Source organism: Prosopis cineraria, unplaced genomic scaffold, assembly GCF_029017545.1.
Source record: "Prosopis cineraria cultivar Desert tree isolate PC_DT_omini unplaced genomic scaffold, ASM2901754v1 PC11, whole genome shotgun sequence".
NCBI classification, from domain to species: Eukaryota; Viridiplantae; Streptophyta; class Magnoliopsida; order Fabales; family Fabaceae; genus Prosopis; species Prosopis cineraria.
In genome coordinates, this window is record NW_026555342.1 from 42,764,935 (window position 1) to 42,784,579 (window position 19,645).

The 19,645-nt window shown below is 30.0% G+C and overlaps 2 protein-coding genes across 2 annotated transcripts; both read left to right on the plus strand.

The window, feature by feature from the left end:
* The first annotated feature begins 2,428 nt into the window (after positions 1-2,428).
* On the plus strand, positions 2,429-3,630 carry LOC129284804 (late embryogenesis abundant protein 14-like). Its single transcript, XM_054920279.1, has 2 exons — positions 2,429-2,631; positions 2,727-3,630. Exons 1-2 carry the CDS (start codon positions 2,500-2,502, stop codon positions 3,432-3,434), a joined length of 840 nt encoding a protein of 279 aa, XP_054776254.1. The 5' UTR covers positions 2,429-2,499; the 3' UTR covers positions 3,435-3,630.
* A 12,059-nt stretch (positions 3,631-15,689) lies between these two features.
* Positions 15,690-17,647, plus strand: LOC129284817 (dof zinc finger protein PBF-like). The gene has a single exon (XM_054920294.1). It carries the CDS (start codon positions 16,485-16,487, stop codon positions 17,397-17,399), a length of 915 nt encoding a protein of 304 aa, XP_054776269.1. The 5' UTR covers positions 15,690-16,484; the 3' UTR covers positions 17,400-17,647.
* Positions 17,648-19,645: the final 1,998 nt, after the last annotated feature.

Sequence of the window (19,645 nt, forward strand, 5' to 3'; positions counted from 1 at the left end):
ATATACTAATTTCTCATAAACTTTTTAAAGGGAGAATAACAGAGAGGTCCCTTTTAATTCAAATTAGTCCTAAGCACCAAAATTTAAAAATTTACAAGTTCGACTCTCAATTATACAATTTCATTATATGAATTTGTAACTTTATTGCAAATTTTAATTGAGAAAGTAAATTTATTTCTTCTTCAACCATATCAAAATTAAAAAAATAAGTTATAAATTTATCATAACAAAGTCGAAAAATTGAGAAATGAACTTGCAAATTCCTAAAGTCGAGCATTTAAAATATAATTTAAATTAATTAATCCTCTTAAGACCTATATATCATTCTCCTTTTTATAAAATATCATTTATTATTAATACCATAAAATAATAAGAAATCATGGTTCAATTTCATGCTTAACAATATTTTTATTTTTTATTTTTTTAACTAAGTTTACAAAAAAGTTGAGAAAAATACATCATTTTCTCAAAATTTTTGGAGATAGTCTCTCATGATTCGTCGAGAGAACTTTCTCTCAAAAATTTGTTAAAGAAAAACACATGACGTGCCTCTCATAAATATTTAAAAAAATATTTTTCTTAATTTCTCTCAATAAATTTCAAGAGAAATATTGTATAAAATTATTTAATTTTTTTTGTTTTCTAATTGTTTATTTTTGTCAATATTTTCTCACGAAATTATTTGAGGAAAACATTTCCCACCATAACGTGGTCAAATTCTCTATAAGTTCTCTTGGTTTTCTCTAGAAATTTCTCATTATAATATTGTTCAAGAGAAAGTTCACGTGAGAATTTCTTTCAAGAGATATTCTCTCCAAATTTTTCCCCGAAAGAAAATGTCAAAAAAATCATTGTTTGTTGTAGTCTTGGCTATTCTGTTTGCTTTGTTTTGTCAGATTTGTATTCTTCTTGCTTTGGTTACGTGTGGAACTTAGTGTTCTGTTGGCCAAAAAAATTAACTATATGTTAAAATTTAATAAATTTCTAATTTTGCCCCATTGAATAATATATTTTTTTTCACAAACATTCAATGAAGGGTAAAAAGAGAAACTTATGATAAAAACTCAATGGCATGTCTTTTAAATAAGGTCAAAAAAAAAATTCTCTCTTTACTTTATAAACAGGACCACAAGGAACATTAGATATTAGTTGACACATGCTTTACTTTTCTAATTCAAGCTATACTTTTTATGTTCATTATTACATTATATTTTTAGTTAAAAATTTATAAAATTTTTAAGATGATAGGTTTTAGCGTTAAAATATAAAATAATGTTCAAAGAGAAAATTAAAAGAAAAATTTTATTTATTCACAAGATAGAGACCTGAGATGAGAAAACTTGAAGCATATGTATCCTTGATAGGAATATTAAAATCCACGTAGCTGGAGAATAAAAATGCATGTAATTTGGTTGGCATTTTTAAAAGAAAATATTTTTATTATTTTCAAATGAAATGGCTTTTTGTATTGAGTATGTATTTTTTTAAAATTTATAACAGTGATTTTTTTTTTGAGAAAATAATTTAGAAGGAAAAAAAAATGGCTTTGAAAAAAGCTAGCAAAATTGAGCTTTAAAGGACCTGTGTAAAAAATTATCTGGCAAAATTAGCTTTTAAGAGGCGTGAAGAACATGATTTTGAAAATTGACCTGTGGGACTGGCCTCTAAAGGGACTCGCCTAAGAAGCGTTTCAAAAGAAGCGAATAGAACCAGGCTTTGAGGAGCCATTGATTTCGAAAAAAGCACCAACAGAACAATTGGGCTTGAATGGCCTTCATAATAGGACTTCAAAAAGAAGGCAACGAAATTGGGCTTTAAGAGGACATATGTAACAAGCTTGAAAAGGGGCTCATCGAAACTATAAATGACACTTTTATATTAGTATAATTTTTTGAGCAGATATAGAGAAAATATTTCAAAGCCCATGTGTCTTAGTTGCAGTTAGGCTGCCATGTGTGGCACAGGCAGGTTCAATCCAAGCCCGTAAGCATTTGGCTTGCCCACTCAAAAAAAAAAAATTGTTATTATTATTTATAGTAATTCACTAGCGAAGAACTAAATTTAAATTAAAACACTATAAAGAAATAAGTATATTGAAAAAAATTGTAAAAGAATTTAATGAAAAGAAACTTATTTTATAGAAGATTAGTCTCGTAAAATAATTTTGAAAACTGGATAAAAATTTTCCGCTCGATAAATCACTTTTACAAAATCTTTAAAGCATTTAAAAAATTACTTTTTTTAAACCTAAACAAGCGCCCTCACCTCGCTAACCATAAATGTTCCAGAAAAACAGGCGAAAAACGTGGCACCTTTTCAGTACACGTGGCGAACAGTGCACATCGTGTCAGCAACACAGTGTGCCACCTTCCCTCTAACATGCTGTATGGAAGAGTGGTGGTGATAAAACGATTCAATCTACAAAGTCTTCACATATTCTCTAGATTGATCGGTGAAAGAAGATCAGAAAAACACAGAAATCAGACAACTCCAGAAAATATGGCAGCCATGTTTATCACAAGAACCGTCCTCTTTCGTTTCTCAAAGTCCTTCCCTCTCGCAATCTCTCTCAGATCCCACAAACCCTCAAGAATCGTCTTTGCCTCTTCTTCTTCGAATAACTACTCAAACGTAAACATTCTTCATTTCATCATTCATGTCGATCGAAAACAGTTCAATGTATTGATTTTTTTTTTCTGTATACTGGTTTTGGTTTTGATTTTCAGTACAGAAATACAGCAGAAGGATCAGATGCAAGAGTTTGGTCTTACAATCCAGCGAATGCAAGACGTGAAGAAGACGACAGAGACGCGGTCGATAGGGTAAGAGATGGAGCAGAAGAAGCGAAAGAGAAAGGTAAAGAGTACGCACACGACGCGAAGGAGAAGACGAAGGACATGGCAGAGAAAACCAAGCAATACGCTCATGAAACTAAAGAAGATGCCAAGGATGCTGCAAAATCCATGGCCGATAGAGCCAGAGAAGGAACGAGCAAAGCTTCAGAGAAAACAAAAGAGTACGCTTATGACGCAAAGGACACAGCAAAGGACGCGGCTGATACTGTAGCCGAAAAGACGAAGGAAGGGGCTCACAAGGCGGCGGACACCGCCGGGTACATGAAAGAAAGAGCAAAGGAGAACGCCTCCGGGGCGGCGGAGAAAACTGCGGACATGGCGCAGTCGGCGACGGAGAAGACGGCGGACGCTATGAAGTACGTCGGAGAGAAGGCGAAAGAGACAGTGCAGGGAGCATGGGGGGCGGCGAAGGACACGACGCAGAAGATTAAGGAGACGGTGGTCGGAAAGGATGAGACTAGCAGCGACGACGAGGACGATAAAGGCAGTGGGTTGAAGAACGGGAAGGCCATAGATGAGGATGTTGTGGAACTGAGGAGACAGGCTCGGAAGGGAAATGATGAGAGGAAGGGTTATTAGGGGAAGAAGGATACTTCGTCCTCATGTTTCTTAATTTCTGCAAATAACAAGTTTGGTAATGGTGTCATCAATTTGTCTCCACTGTAATGGGTATTTTGGGCCCACAAAATCCTGTCTGTCAGGAGCATTATGCAAATCCTGCACTCCTGCAAGTATATGTTTTTAAAGTAATTAAAAATAAATTTAACCAATAGAATTTGGTGTAGCAGAAGACAGAAGTAAATAAATTTAGGATCAGAAGTTTGGGGAGAAAAATGCTTAACATCCGATTCTCAGATTCAGGGTGGCCCATCTATAGCGGGTTCGATTTTGGTAGTGATGGTCTAGATTTATAGATTTTTTTTTTATATTTATTATAAAAAATTATAAAATTTTAACAAACTATTTTATTTGATCTGAATGATTTAATTTAATATTAATTTTTTTAAAATATTTTATAAATTGATTATTTAGATTATTTAAATTTACTTTTGATAGACGGGATTTATAGTATTTTAATTTATAAAAAATTTTAAAAAATTAATATCAAATTGGGTCATTTAAATTAAATTTATATTGTCATCTTTATTAAAATTTTATTTTTTATTTTAATAAATATCAAATAAAATATAAAAATAAAACTGGTAAATTTAGACTGTTTAAATTAAAAATATTAAAAATATAAATGTTTTTTTTATTTTTGCCTGAATGATTCGGATTGCTCATCACTTGAGCAGCAAGACTAAACGCATCTATAGCAACATGCTATTCTTTACTCTTCTTTTCAGTTTTCTGAGCGAAAATACTTTTGTTTTCTTTTTCCTTTGTTTTTAATCATCTTTTAACATCGAAGTTGAACTGTGGAGGGGACATTTTATCATTTTATGGTTGATTTTAAAAAATATTTTTATTTATCTAGTCTTTTTTATTCTATATTTTTTCACAATAAATTATATTTATTTCATATTTTATTTTGTTTTTCTTAAACTTTCATAATTTTAATTTTTATACAAGTCAAATATGTTCCCTTTATAATATTTTCATTCTCTTGATTTTCAAAAAAAAAATCAAATTTACAATTTTTTGTTTGTTTTTTATTAATGATATTCAATATGAATCATTAAAAAAGAAAAGGATTACGACTGTATACATGAGAGTCCATCTTGTTTGGGTTTTTTTTTAAATCCCCATACAAGTGCCCAACTCTTTTTTTAAAAAAAAAATGGATTTCTAGTTATGCATGCCTTGTTCGTTTTATGTCTTTTGTGTTTTTTTTTTTTCAAGCCCATAGCCCATAGGCACACTTGTACACATCAACTAAGGGAACATGATATTCGAACTTAAAAAAAAGTTATTTGAACTCTCTTAAACATTAACTAGAGTTAAAGTTGAGGGCAGTAAATTTTAAAATTTTAAATAGGAATTAAAATTTTGTCAGTTAATTCTTTTCAGTTTTCATATTTTATTTTATATTACTCGAACTTAAATCAGGTCAAAGTTCAGTATGAAAAACATTAAATATGTCTATTAAAAGAATCAAAATTCAATATGAATATTGAAAAACGCAGTTAAAAAAATAATTCCAATCAAGAATTTTGATTTTCTAACTGCCATCATAATTACTATTGCTATCAATAAAGGGTTTTCGAATTCATTTTCCATTAATAAATTTGGGTTTAGGAATTGAATGCAAGAAATCAATATTTCACATTTTCCATGTCGGCGACGGTGCATCTGACTCAACAGTTTTCTTTTTCTACTTTTTTGGCTAAATGGCTCAGTTTTTGGTAAGATGGGGTCTTGACACTCATCGGTCCAAATTACACAAATACTTATGAATTGTTTAATAACAAAGTCTCTGCATGGACAATGCAATTTAGATTTGAGAGCTACAAGCAGCACACAATGTGAGAACAATGATCTCAGGTAGGTGCATTGAAGTGAGCTCAAACATGCGACCAACTTTGCGCTCGGTCCTGACAACCTGTCCTGTTTGAAAATACATCGCAGCACAACCACGTTTATTAAATAACATGTTATAACTCATATCAACAAGTTGTTCAATAGAAAGAAGGTTAAAGTTAATGGTAGGAACAAAATATGTATCATGAATGGATAGGGAAGGCAAGGAGACACTACCAATATGAGTAATAGGCATTTGAGAATTACCAGCAGTGTGTATAGGATAGCCAGTAGAGTTAGGTGTCATAGAGGAGGAGAAATTTTCTTGACCTGTCATATGATTGTAGCAAGCAGAGTCAAAATACTAAGTGAATTTATTGGTGATAGTAGATAAGGGCAGCAGATGGGCTAGAGGAACCGGAGATGAATGTGCCCAACAAAGTTTCAAGTTCAATCGGAGAGGATCCTGAAGTAGGCTGAGCAAGATCACATATTTCCAACCAAAGACGGTAATTGCAACCATTCAAAGTAACTAATACAAATTGAGTAATATTTGAATTTTTTATTTTTTTAAAGGAAAAAAAAGGTTCATGAAAGAGAATGAAGGATTAAAAATATCTAAACCAAAGATTGTAGTGCGAATGGCATAGTGCTCACACTAGAAAACTAGTCAACGATCTAACCATTCACAATGATGTGTTGGATGTTCTTTACTTGCTGACCAAATTTCAGCATGATCCAACAGTTAACGCATTTGAAAATGTTGATTTACTAAAGCTGCCTGTGGATATGCGAAAATAAATTTAAGATAGATATGAACTTGTGATGAAAGATGATAACACTGCTGCAAAAGAAAGCTAAACGCTCTTCAAAACCTGACTTATTGTGGGAAAAAAATATTATATGGCTCTAGTACCATGAAAGCTATTAGAGACAAGAAGAGAAACTAGAGAATGATTGAAAAATGTAGTATTCATTATTGAGATGAAGGTTACATTATACACACAAAGAATAGAAAATACAATAATAACTAATAACTATATAATAATATCAAATAATATCTCCTAATAATAATTGAAATATATATACAATAATAATAAAAGATATCTGGATAATATTTTAGATAACAAGATTGACAATTTATATGTTATAATTTAATTTTTATTAATTGAACTAATCTTTATTAGTTAAATTACTTATAATTTTAATAACTTTTTAATAAAAGACTATGGAGAAAACCGTGCAAGAGAATTATAAACTAAATCATGTTAGAATACAAAAAGTTTTTGTACCTAAGTGGTGAAACGTCAAAAATCTTAACATTAAATTAACATTTGAAAGTCTAGCGCATTAGTCAATCAGCGGCTTCTTTAAAGTTTAAACACATGATCTAATTTTCTAATTTTTTCTTTTTAGAGATTTAAGCAAGTGGATGATTGCCAGTAAACTCATGTTAAATAAGTGTGACAATTTCTAGGGAGTTAGAGTAAACTTGTCTGTTTCAGCAAATGTTGTCAAACATAACGCAGCAGTATACTGGAATGATAATCATGATATTTGACCAAAAAAAAAATTATTCAATTGTCTTTATCATTACGGATGGAGTCACAGCATCTTGCAGCATTTAGCCATACGATTGTATGGTATTTGAGTCATGCTATTGAAATTGATTCTTACTTTTATATATATATATATATATATATATATTTTTAATCTTTTAATTTTATATAAGATTTTTATTTTAATTTAATCATTTAATTTTTATAAAATATTATTTTAATTTTTTTAATCCTAACACTGTTAGTTTCAAATAATTTTTTTTGTGTGCCAATCATTATTATTTTAAAAATATTAAACTTAATATATCAACATTTAAAAATATATTATTAATATTTAAAAATTTAATATAAAAATTTGTTAAGATAACTAACGATATTAGGATTATAAAATTAAAAAAACATTTGATAAAGTTAAAAAATTAAAATAAAATTTTATGTAACATTAAATATGTACTTTAACACAGACACACAAAAAATTGATTTATTGACGTCGAACGAGTTCAATTGCGAAGGCGATCCCATTGACATTGGATATATTCAAATGGGCCTAGCCCAGTTACTTGGGCGTACATCCTGTTAAGTTTGAATGTGGTTAAACCAAAAAATGCCAAAATAATAATAATAATAATAATAACGTATGAAGCATGATACGTGCCAGGCACACCTTTGCTGGGTCCCACGCGTCCGCGAAAGCGATGAGCTTGTGGGAGCAGTTGCAACCTCTAACGACTCTGGCCCTGCAACGTCATCACGTGACTTGGGCACGTGCTCTTTCCCTCCTTCCTTCAATGCCAAATTGCCAATATCAGACTTAGTACTCAGTTTTTGTTTTGTGGTTCGGATTCGACCCCGTCATCATTAGGTAAATGAATACTGATATGGCCACCATCTTCAATTAAATGTCCAAAATATCCTCAACAAAGGATCATTTTCCAAAGCAATCCCAATCAAATTAGCCCAAACCCAATTGCTCGTTGGTTGTTGGAAATGTGTCTCTTTTTGTCGGACCCATGCTTACAAGTAATTAAAAAAAATTATTTTTTTAGCAATCCATGAAATTGTAAATTTGAGTTTTATCTATTGGTGACTTAATAAATAGAGCAACATGCCATACATATTATTCTAAACATATATTGATATTGTTGATATTAATATTTTAACGATGATAAAAAGCGACAGATTAAAGTACCATACTAAATATCAAATTATGGAAAAAAATACTAAATACCTAATTATCAACTCAACATGGATAGTCACTTTAAGATTTTAAGAAACTATACATTCAGGCTATGATTGAACCATAGTTTCCAGCAAAGCAACTAATTCACAGAGATTAAAAAAAATTAATTAAGTTAGTTAATTTTTTGTAAAACAAAATGTATGTTAATTTTCCTAAAATACCATCTTTAATTATTTACATCAAAAACTATTCTATTGATAAAGACCACCAACTTTAATATGTGTAATTGATGATGATAGTTTGAAGAAATGAATAAATTTGTGAAATAAAGTATACTGGGGTCTTATATTTAATATCAAAACAAGCACTTCAACTAATAACTGCTACATTTAGGATTAGAGGGAGTATTTAATTACATATTCATCACATAACTATTTTCACCTAGAATATTTGGAGTTCTTAGTGGTAACGATTATCTAAGGTGTTTCAAACACCATTTACTAATTAGGTACAAGGTTTTGCTTTGATTAGGTTTGTAAAGGAGACCATGTACAAGCTTCGGAATATCTTATATATAAATCGACTTGCCTAAGAACCAATCAGCTTTAATCCAAGACTAAGTTGAATTGGTCGTGTTGTATTAAAAAAAAAAAACTATCTCCAAATCTATTTTTAACAAATTAAATAAATTATATACTTAAATAGCCTTGGAGGTAGTAGTGCACATATTTGAAAGATGTTGATCTGGTCCAAGGCTTTAATTAATTATATGGTAGCTAGCGCACATATACTTCAATATATCATTACATCATGGACTTGTCATTTGTTCTTTTGAATTACACCTAAACATTGCACTAAAAGAATGTAATATTCTTTACATTCTTGCTCGATGCCATTTGTTCACCAAAGCAAAATATAACTATTCATGATTTTACAAATAGCCAAGCTCACTTGTTACAATCACTAGTACAAAAAGTGTTATTTAGATACATTTCACGTTGACGGGGCTTGCATACACGATCTATAGAATTATATTGTTGTTTAATTAACTATGGGCAAAGGCTTGTTAATTAATTTGGTCTCATTTTATCTTGTTAATTAATTTGGTCTCATTTTATTGTGTGTCAATTAGAGTTAAATATAATTTTTTTTTTCTTTTTTTGCTTTTTCGTTTGAGTTTTCGGATAGGTAATGGTTATTCTTGTGGTTCAAAATTTTAACTATAGCCTCATTTTAGAATGACTCTAATTCCAAGTTTTCCATCTAGAGTGACATGCATTATATTTTAGATGTGGTAAAATATTTATATTCTCCATGTTTGGTTTTATCATGTTATTGTTTTCTTTTATTTTTTGGTGAAAATGTTTTTGCGTTTTCGTGTGATTTGGTGACCTTTTGATGGTCAAGTTAAAAAAATAACAAGGAAAAACAAAGGGAGCAACCTTTTTTTAAAAAAATTGAGTGTAAGAAAAAAGTAGCTGGAAAAAGAAAGTAGAAAGAAACAAAAGGGATCAGAAAAATTGTTGAGCAATTATCAGCTTTCCTATTTAAGTTTTTCTTAATCATTGCGTTGCCATTTTAGTTTTTTCTTGGATTTTTTGCCATTTTAGTTCTCTCTCAATAAGCTCTCAATAGGCTATTCTTATGGGAGTGAAGCAAGGTTCTCATTCGCTTGGAAAATGCCCACATCTAGAATTCAATCATACTTTAAATAAGATTGTTTTTAATGAGAGAATACTCATAAATAATAAAAAATATTATTTGTCTTTCAATTAAAAAAATTGATTTTTCCAGCTACGACATGAATCATATTTTTGCTGTCAAAATATTCATATTTTCCATATTTGATTTTTATGTGATTTCTTAACTTTTAATAATCAATTTTTTTAAAAAAATGAAGATGAATTAAAAAACAAGAAGAAGGAAAAAGGGCAAGCAAGAAAAATAAAGTAGAAAGAAACAGAAAAACAAATTTTTGAGCAATAAAAAAACTTTCCTGTTTTATGTTTTCTTAATCATTGTGATTGTGTTGTAATTTTCCTTTATGAGTTTATTTCCTTAATTGTATGTTGAGCATTTTCCTACTTTTCTTTTTCCAAAAATATTTCTCATTGCACTTTTCCTCTTCTATTTGTATCCCTATTCCTTTATTGTGCGCTTTTCCCTTTCCATTTGATTGCTTGGCGCCAGCTAGTTCTTTTGTGTACTTCCCTATTTTGTTTCTTGTGATGTTTGGATTACTACTATTTGAATCTATCATGAGTTGTAGCTCATTTTATGATGATCGTGGAATTAATATGGATATTTTTGTTTTGATAGAATATGGATATTATTTTGTCGTGTTATATCTCGGTGCTTCTCTTTTCGCTTACTTGCTTGTCAAAACCAATGATCCCATCTATCAACAAGGTTTGGCACATGGCAAATAGTCAGATCTTTCAATAATTCAATAATTTAAAAAAATCTCAGCAACAATTCTGATAAAAAAATTTCTGCTAAAAGTTTGATAATTAACAATGACTATCTAAAGTCACCACATAAAGTATAACATTTATCACCACCAATTGTATATTTTTAATAGTAATTTTTATTGTCATTGCAAATTAATCAATGATACAAACTCTCACTATGACATATTGACAGTTGCCACTGAAAGTCAATTTTTTTTTTAGTAGTGATTTAAGTAATGTTTTAAAAACTGAACCACATGATAAATCATAAAAGTCATCAATTGTTTAATTAGTTAAATCTTCTCATGACATAATGGTTAAATAAAAAATAATATATATTTGTAAGTGTATATATAAATAAAACTTTAAAAATACTGACAATATTATTCCTAGTTTAAAGTTTTAACCATAACATATTTTTTGGGCATGAAAGCCATCTCATATTAAGTTTTAATTTCTTCAATTTTTTCACAATTATATTTTCTATTTAATTACCTTATTTGTCCCCTTAAAGCAAATGAGTTTTCAATTTTCTCTACAGTTCAATTTATATAATATCAACAAACAAATCATGCACCAAAAATTTTGTTGTAACTACTCAGAAGAAAGTGGACATTAATATTTTTAAAATAAATAACAAATTTTATTACTAAAATAACAGTAAAAATGGTTCAAAATGGTCCAATAATTCAGAGTTCCGATTTAATTCTAGTTTTGTCAAAACCATTTGGTTCAAAATGATCCAAAACAAGTTAATAAGTTAAATCAAGCTGCTTTTGTAACAAGGTAGCGGTTTGAGCGTCATTAGTATGTGTTAAGAATTCGATTCATAACTACACACACATATTAAAAAAAAATCTTATAAAGAGGGGCAATGCTTAGAAATTAGTGATAAAGAGGGGCAATAGCTTGCTTATGTGATGTCTATGCTTAGAAAAGAATTAACCTTAACTATTAGCATATAATATATTCTTAATAACAAAAAAAAAACAATGACTTTAAGTTTGTTTGGGTAACCTTTAAAAGTACATTTAAACCATATTTAGAATATATTTTTGCCAAATTCAAGAAATAGTTAAATCCTCCAAATGAACATTTATTAACTGTAAACTGAAAACTAAATACGGAATCCATCTTCTTTGGTCTATTAACAAGCATATAAATTTTCTATATTACTATCATTTTTTTTCTAAGATGTAGTACATTTTTTCAAATCATTTCTCTCCTTTCCTGTCCTCTCCTCAATATCCTCTACTTCCAATTGTCAGTGTCAATATACCAGGTGATGTGGTTATAGTTAAAAGTTGATGGTGTTGATGAAAATGTATTTACCCCAAGATATTAACAAAGAAAATACCATATTTTTTATTTCTTTAATTACATATGTTCAATTTTTATTTGACCATTATGGTTTAGCTAGCTCTTTTGAACTAGATGCTTAAAGTGTATAAATTTTTCATTCGTTGTTAAAATTTCATGATTATTTGTCGAATTTTGTTCATATTAATTTATTATAAATTACCATAATTTGAAGATTTATTATATATTTCAATAAAAATGATAAAAGTATAAATAAAAAATAAAATTAACTTATAAATTAAAATAAATTAAAGATAAAACAATAACATAGACTAAAATAAAATTTATTTGGACTTTAATAATTAATCATAAATTTTAAATAAAAAATATTTTTTTTCATGCATTATGACAGACAATTAATTGTTTGTTAAGAAAGTTCTATTCATGAATTTTAATAAAATTATAAGAAACGTTCAAAATGTAATTGTAAATTGGATAAAATTTATAAATGAATTAGAAGGAAAAATAATAATATAATAAAGAAAAGCATATATCCAATGCAGTTGACCCGCTCTGTGTTGAGCCAGTAAATAATAAATTAGATAGAAAAGTTCAATTATTTATAAACCATGAATAATGCCGGTTGTATACATATACATATACATATACATATACATATACATACATACATACACATACATACATACATACATACATACATAATTTTAATAAATATATTTTAAATTTGATTTAAATAAATTTAAAATAAAAAATTATAGAATTTAAGTTAAAGTGCATATGTAATCTAAGGGTGTTCATAGTTATTCCAATCTTGGTCATCCGATGATTGGGATGGGTCTATCTTGACAGGCCTACAAAAAAAAAAAAAGTTTTCACAACGAGATAAAAACATGTTCTGGACAGGATATAGGATCACCATTAAGATATCTAGTTCCATCTCAAATATATTATTCTATTTTTTGTTTTTTTCTTCATATTTAATACTTTATTTGTTTAGTTAGGATCAAAGTATACATTTTTCTTATTTATTTTATTTTCTATTTACGTAACCACATGTTCACTTAAATTATATAACTCTGTGATTCAGTTGTTCTTATAATAATTTCTTGCAATCTAAAGGTTATTTGTGATTGTAGTGAGCTCAACTTTAAATTTTAGTTATCGTATTTGTGTTTTTTTCACTTTAAGTTATAGTTGCTGTAACTTGAGGATCGAATTTATGTACTCATGTTATTTTTTTGTTGGATTTAGAAATTTATGTGATTTACTAAATGTTATTATTCATGTCTCTCTTTTATTTTTATCTGCTTTATTGGGATATCCTAGTTAGCCTCATTCATTTTTCGACATGTGGGACACAGAATAGCACTATTCTATTCTTATTCTATCTCGTGAATACCCCAAATTTAATTCTTTAGTTAACTTTACATGATATTTTTTTAATAATTTAATTTTATAAAGTGTCTTTTTAATCTTATAACCATAACACCTTTAGTTTCATGAATAAAAAAAATTATTGAACTTTCAAATATTGAAATATACATTGTCAAATGTTGTTATACTAAGTTTTTTTTTAAATAATAATGATTGACATTTTGATAGGAAAATGGGTAAAGCTCACACAACTGGAACACTAAGACAAAAAACGACAAACTAATACCTTCATGGAATCTCGATGCAACAAAGGAACAAGCTCCTTCAAAGGTATTTCAAGAGTAAGGCAATTGTCAAGGTAATCCACAATCTTCTTCACAGGCCAATCTACACATCTATTACCTTCTCTGAGGGTATGCCTAACCACAACATCAACATTAGAATTAAGAAATTAAACTTGACACCATGCCAAAGTTGCTAGTATAATTTGTTTGTCCTGAGTCAAAAAAGGATTGAAGAAGTTGACAAATAGTTGTCGAGTCACTCTCCACGATAAGATTCTTGAAATTCATATCTTAGCTTTTGTAACTTTGAACCCATGATAAATGCTTCACAATTCAGCCTCTAATGGAGAACGGTGTCCCAAATTGCACATATAACCTGTAGCCATCCACCCCTATCCCTTCTTCATTATGAAATAACCCTCCACACTCGGCATGTCTAAGATGGCCTTATACAAAGCCATCTACATTGAGCTTCATCGCCAACCATGAGCTGGGCACTTCTACCCAACTTCTACTTGAGCTAAAGGGATTCCAGTAAAATTAGTCTCTATCAAGCTTTTATGAACTAATAATAATTAAGCCAGCAGAGCTAGTAATCCTCCTACCCTTATTCAATAGGATTGGGAAAAAATTATTTAAAACTAATGGTGTTAAGATTAATGACTGAAGATACTTTATAAAATTAAAAAATTAAACTAAAATTTTATATAAAATTGTATAGCCAAAAGTACATTATCCTACAATTTAAAATATACTAAGAGCTATCTTCTTTCTGGAAAGATAACTTAAACGCTGAACGAGGCACGTGGTAAAATTCTTGCCATAGCAACATAAATTTTATTATAAAATTTTAGTAGGTAGAAAAGTATTTTGAAAAAAAAGTGAAAATAATACGTTTATCTCATTTTCTTTTAATTGTTTTTCTCATTTTTTATTAAAAAATTCTTTTTTTATGTATCAAACAAAATTTTTATCGATGAATACAATATACTAATGATAGTAAAGGAATGTCCAGAAAAGAAAGGGATCAATGATAGTTAAGTTTCAAAAATTTAAATTAATGATAGCTGTGTTTATGACAAATTTTTTTAATAAAATAATTGCAAATATTGATTTTAATTATTACAATCAGAAATCTCATTTACAATATGAGAGTTTCATTTAAAATTTAAATACATTATCTACAGTTAAAACTCTTAAATTTATAATTATTGAATTAATATTTTAAACCATTTTTTAAAAAAATTTCATCTGACATTTAAGTCCTAACCGTCATTGATTAAGAAAAAATGATAAATAAGTCCTCTTGAAATAGGCAACCGACAAAATAATAAAATGAAATGGAGTAATTACTCCAAAGTATCTATGAACTTATATGTCGTAAATTGTTTTGAAAAATTTACATTTATAACCCTTTACAAAATAATGTAAAGCATAATTGTTAAAATACTATAAAGCATAGTTGTTAAAACCAAAATTGTTGATAATTTAAAATAAACTAAAATTGTTAATAACAAAGGTAAAGTTATTGATATAAAAAGTGTATTTGTTATTGTATGACTAAACTAAAGTTATGGCTAACTGTTATTTAAATTAAAATTGTTAATATAAAAAACATAATTGTTACTGTATATTTAAACAAACAAGTACTGTCTTATATGAATAACTTTATCTCTTTATTAATAACTTTAATTTAGATATTAACAATTATACATTTTATTATTTTACTTAGGATCATAATTTCATAAAAAGAAATGTAATATAAGTCTTCAAGAACTTTAATTAGTTATAGCATCTTGGGGTACTTATTTATCAATATCCATTTCCATGGAATTTATTGTCATTCTCCCTTGATTCAAGGTGAAAATTTCGGGTCTCATGAAGAAAATGCTGGTCAAATGTGAAAAAAAGGAAAATCAGGGGGAAACAAGTGCGGTCATCATGGTCTACGTGGGAACTAGGATTCAATTCCGCGAGGGAAAAAGAAACACGCAATGATGTCAGGATGATAAAAAAATTAACAATAATAATAATAATAGTAATAATAATAATGATAATAATTTTCTGCTGATTTCATTTTTCAGAAAAAATTAATGTAAGTGGAGTGGAATGAACGATGAGAGAGAGAGAGAGCAAAAGGATCAAAAAGAGAAGAAAAAGAAAGAAAGTGAATAGAACTTCTCAGTTCTGACATAGCCACGGTTTCATTGACTCCGGCCACCCACCCAACCACCGGCCTTTTCTGCCTCCTCTGGCGCCACCGTCTTCCGCTGTTGCAACTGGCCCTTCCTCGACACTCTTTTCAGTTTACTTCCCTTCTTTCTGTTTCGTTGGATCTTATTGCATTTCTGGATCGACACACAGAATCATCAGAACAAGTTTCATTCCCAGGTTGTGTGCGGATGATTATTAATTCTCCCTCTTCAATCAAAATTAGAAAACTGCGAACTTTTTGAATCCATTCTCAGTCATTTCTTGCTCCACCCAGATTTAGTTCATCCCCTTTCAGACCCGTCCACGTTGCAGAACCCACATATACACCTTCCTCATTTGATCATATAATCTTTGAACTTTATATTATGGAGTGAGATATTGTAAGAATCCATTGATATTTAATTACACAGATATTATTGAATTCATTCAGATTCAGATTTCTCTGCAGATACATATATTCATAAAAGTCATCATCATCAGTCATGATTACCATATTTTGGTGGTTTTTGCTAAAACATGCATGATCTCGCCGTGGTTTTTGTTTTTGTCAGTTTATTAGATTCTCTCTAGTACATATTTCAGCCACGTTGCTGAGAGAGCTTATAGATTACCCTTTGAAATCTGAAACGCTCACAAGTCTCACACTTCTCTTAACACCTTCATTTCCATATCCATATATCACCGACCTTACGTTTCTGTGTATATATATCCAAATCCAATCACAAGAAGACTCATATATTCACAGTTCATAAACAAACCCCATAAGGTATACAGTTAGAGATCGAGAGATGAATGGTCAAGAAGGTCGTGGTGGAGACGTGAATGACCAGCCTCAGCTTCAGCAGCCACCGCAGCCGCAGCCGCAGCCGCAGCCTCCGCCGCCACAGAGATGCCCTCGCTGTGACTCTGTGAACACCAAGTTCTGTTACTACAACAATTATAGCCTCTCGCAGCCTCGTTACTTCTGCAAAACGTGTAAAAGGTACTGGACTCATGGTGGATCCTTGCGAAACATACCCATCGGAGGTGGTTGCAGGAAGGGAAAGCGGAACAAAGGTTCTTCGTCGTCATCGTCGTCGTCGTCAGCCACCTTACAGCTGGGCCGGTCACAGCTGCAACCTCGGCTGCAAGAGATGGTCTCTATGCAACCCAATCCGACAACGTTGTCTTCGCGCGTTCTCCTCGGTCGTTCTTCTTCGGCAGCGGTGGCGGTTCCTTCAATGAATCCCTACTATCAAGGCGGTGGGTATCTATCATCTCTGGCCGCGATTCATTCTCAAAACCCATTACCTCAACCATTATTCAGTCCGTCGTCTCTGAATCTTGCTCCTGCTAATCTGGGTTTTCTTCCTCCCGGGTTCAATGCTTCGTCGTCTCTGGCCTCGCCGGTATTCCAATCGGCAAACAGAAGCACGGAGGTAGAATCTCTGTATGCATCTGATCATGATCATTATCATCATCAAGGACTGGTTCAAAAGAGTGTGATAGGTAACAATAGCAGTTATGCTTCTCTTCATGAGTGGTCTCAGAACTCTTTGTGGAGTACTGTGAGCACAACTTCCATTGGAGACAATTCTGCGATTGCTCGCAATAATCATAATGATGATGATGATAATAGTAATCATAATAACGCTCATGCTGGATCGTCTTCTCTGAGTGCAAATCAATGGCCTGACCTACCAGGCCATGGCCCTCCTCCGTGATCTTCATCATCGTTTTCAGACGTTACAAAACACTCGCGAGCTGAAAATTCCAGAGATTAAAGGCATGAATCATCAGAGCAGTTAATTCATACCCTCATCTATATGTTTAATTTCATTTTCTTGTGAGCGTAAATTGAGTATAGAGGATCATACAGGGGGAAAAAAGAAATATATATATACATATATATATATATAGTGAGCAGTTTGGTTTTGTAAACATATATAATAAGAGGGTAAAAAAGTTTGTCATGTGGAGATTTAATTTACTTCGAAGTCTAAACTGAGAATTGTAATTATTATAAGCTTCCATAATGACTTGTATTTCTTATAAGTCATAGAAACAATTCTCGGTTTGGTTCATATAGCTTTGCCTTTGTGAGCTTTGTTTCTGGTATATGTAATTCGTTTGTCTTTCAAAGAACTATATTCTGCATCAGTAATTTTGATACTGAGGCCGAAAAGATGAACAATGGATGCCAATTAACAAGAATTAATGACCAGTTTGGTAATATGGAAATCTTTTTGATGGAGGTGGAATTGAAAGAGGAAGTGAAGTGGAAAAGAAGTTTTAATACATGTTTGGCATGTACATAGAAGTGAGTTGTTTTTTATGAAAAAAGTGAGGAGAAGGAAGTGGGTTTAATGGTTATGAAGATGGAAGTGAGTTCCACAAATTTTGATGGAACCAGATTTTTGGAGAAGTAAGATCAATTGTACCAAACAACTTATTTTTAGTTCCACTGCCACTTCTCTAATCACAATTCCATATTATCAAGCAAGGCCTAAGACGTATTAAGACAGCTTTGTTTAAAATGTTAATAGAGAGGATGGTACCATATTGTGCATGTGGCGGGTGACAATGGATTCATCTAGATTCTTGAACTGTGTGTTTGATTTTCAATTTATTAAAGACAAAAATTAGTTATTGTAATGATTTTTTTGAAAAATAATTGTAACAAGTTTTTTGTTTGGATACATTTTGTAAAATGACAGTTTAATGTGGCAAAAACAAAAGACAGTTTGATAAATTTTATTCAAAAACCAAAAGTAACTTTTAAAAATAAACACAAACCAGCTTTTGGTAAATACACTTTCATAAAAAATGCAAATTAAATTCCTGAAATAAAAAAAATTCCAAATATTTTAGGCTTTTGAAATATTTTTAAAAGAATTTTTTGTTTCTCAAAAGCTACAGCCAAATATGTCCATCATAACCTTCCTTTTGTATAAATAATTTTTTTTAGTTTTGTACTTCTAGGCATTCATAGTTTAGCTCATTCTTATTTGTCAATCCATGGCTTACCTATTTGCTAAATTTAGACTTTAAGCCATGCGATTAAAAAATTAATTTTCTCAAGTGTAAATTTAGCCAATGAAAGTGCTGAGAGAGTAAATTTGTTAACAAACATTTTTTTCATCTGAAATAATTTCTCAAAACAAAAAAAATTATAAACATGACTGACTTAAGTACTTTGATACGTTGGCCACTACAAAAAGCCATCATCGTCGTCATTATTGTTGTTGTAGATTTTATTGACAGGATCAAACTAAATTTGTGGGGATTGAAGAGTTCATTAACTTTTAGTTTTTATGTTTCTAGTATGATACAACGAATCAGTGTCTCAATCAAGAGATTTCATCTCATATTAGGGACCACAATGAGAGAAAGTGAGCCTCAAATTTTCTTTTTTAAAAAATCATGGATATACTCCACAAGTTAAAATTATGGTTTTATAAAAAATATATCCAGACACTTTTATGTTAAAATTAATTATAAACTCAATCATAATTTTAGTTGTTAAAAATATCAAATACTTAATTGCTATATCCAAAACAATTATGAACCCAAAATTATGATTTATAAAATAAAGTTTATAGGGTCATGGATCTCTAATGTGCCTTTTTTTTAATACTCTTTATAATGTTTTAACTTTTTAATTTTATTTTTTTATTTTTTTTATTAACTTTTACATAAAATAATAGACATTTGATATCTTGAAGTCTGAACCGTGAAATTTTATATTTTTTTATAATTTTTCAAAAGTAAAAGGATGTGGGTATGATATTTTTCTTTAAAAAAATTATAAAAATGTACAAAACTTTACCATTTTTGAACTTCAAAATATTGAAATGTCTTTTAGTTTATGTAAAAATCCATGATCCAAAAATTTTGGAAATTGAGATATCAAAAAGAACATTAGAAAAAGACATATTAGAACTCATAACCTTAATATACATCACCTAAG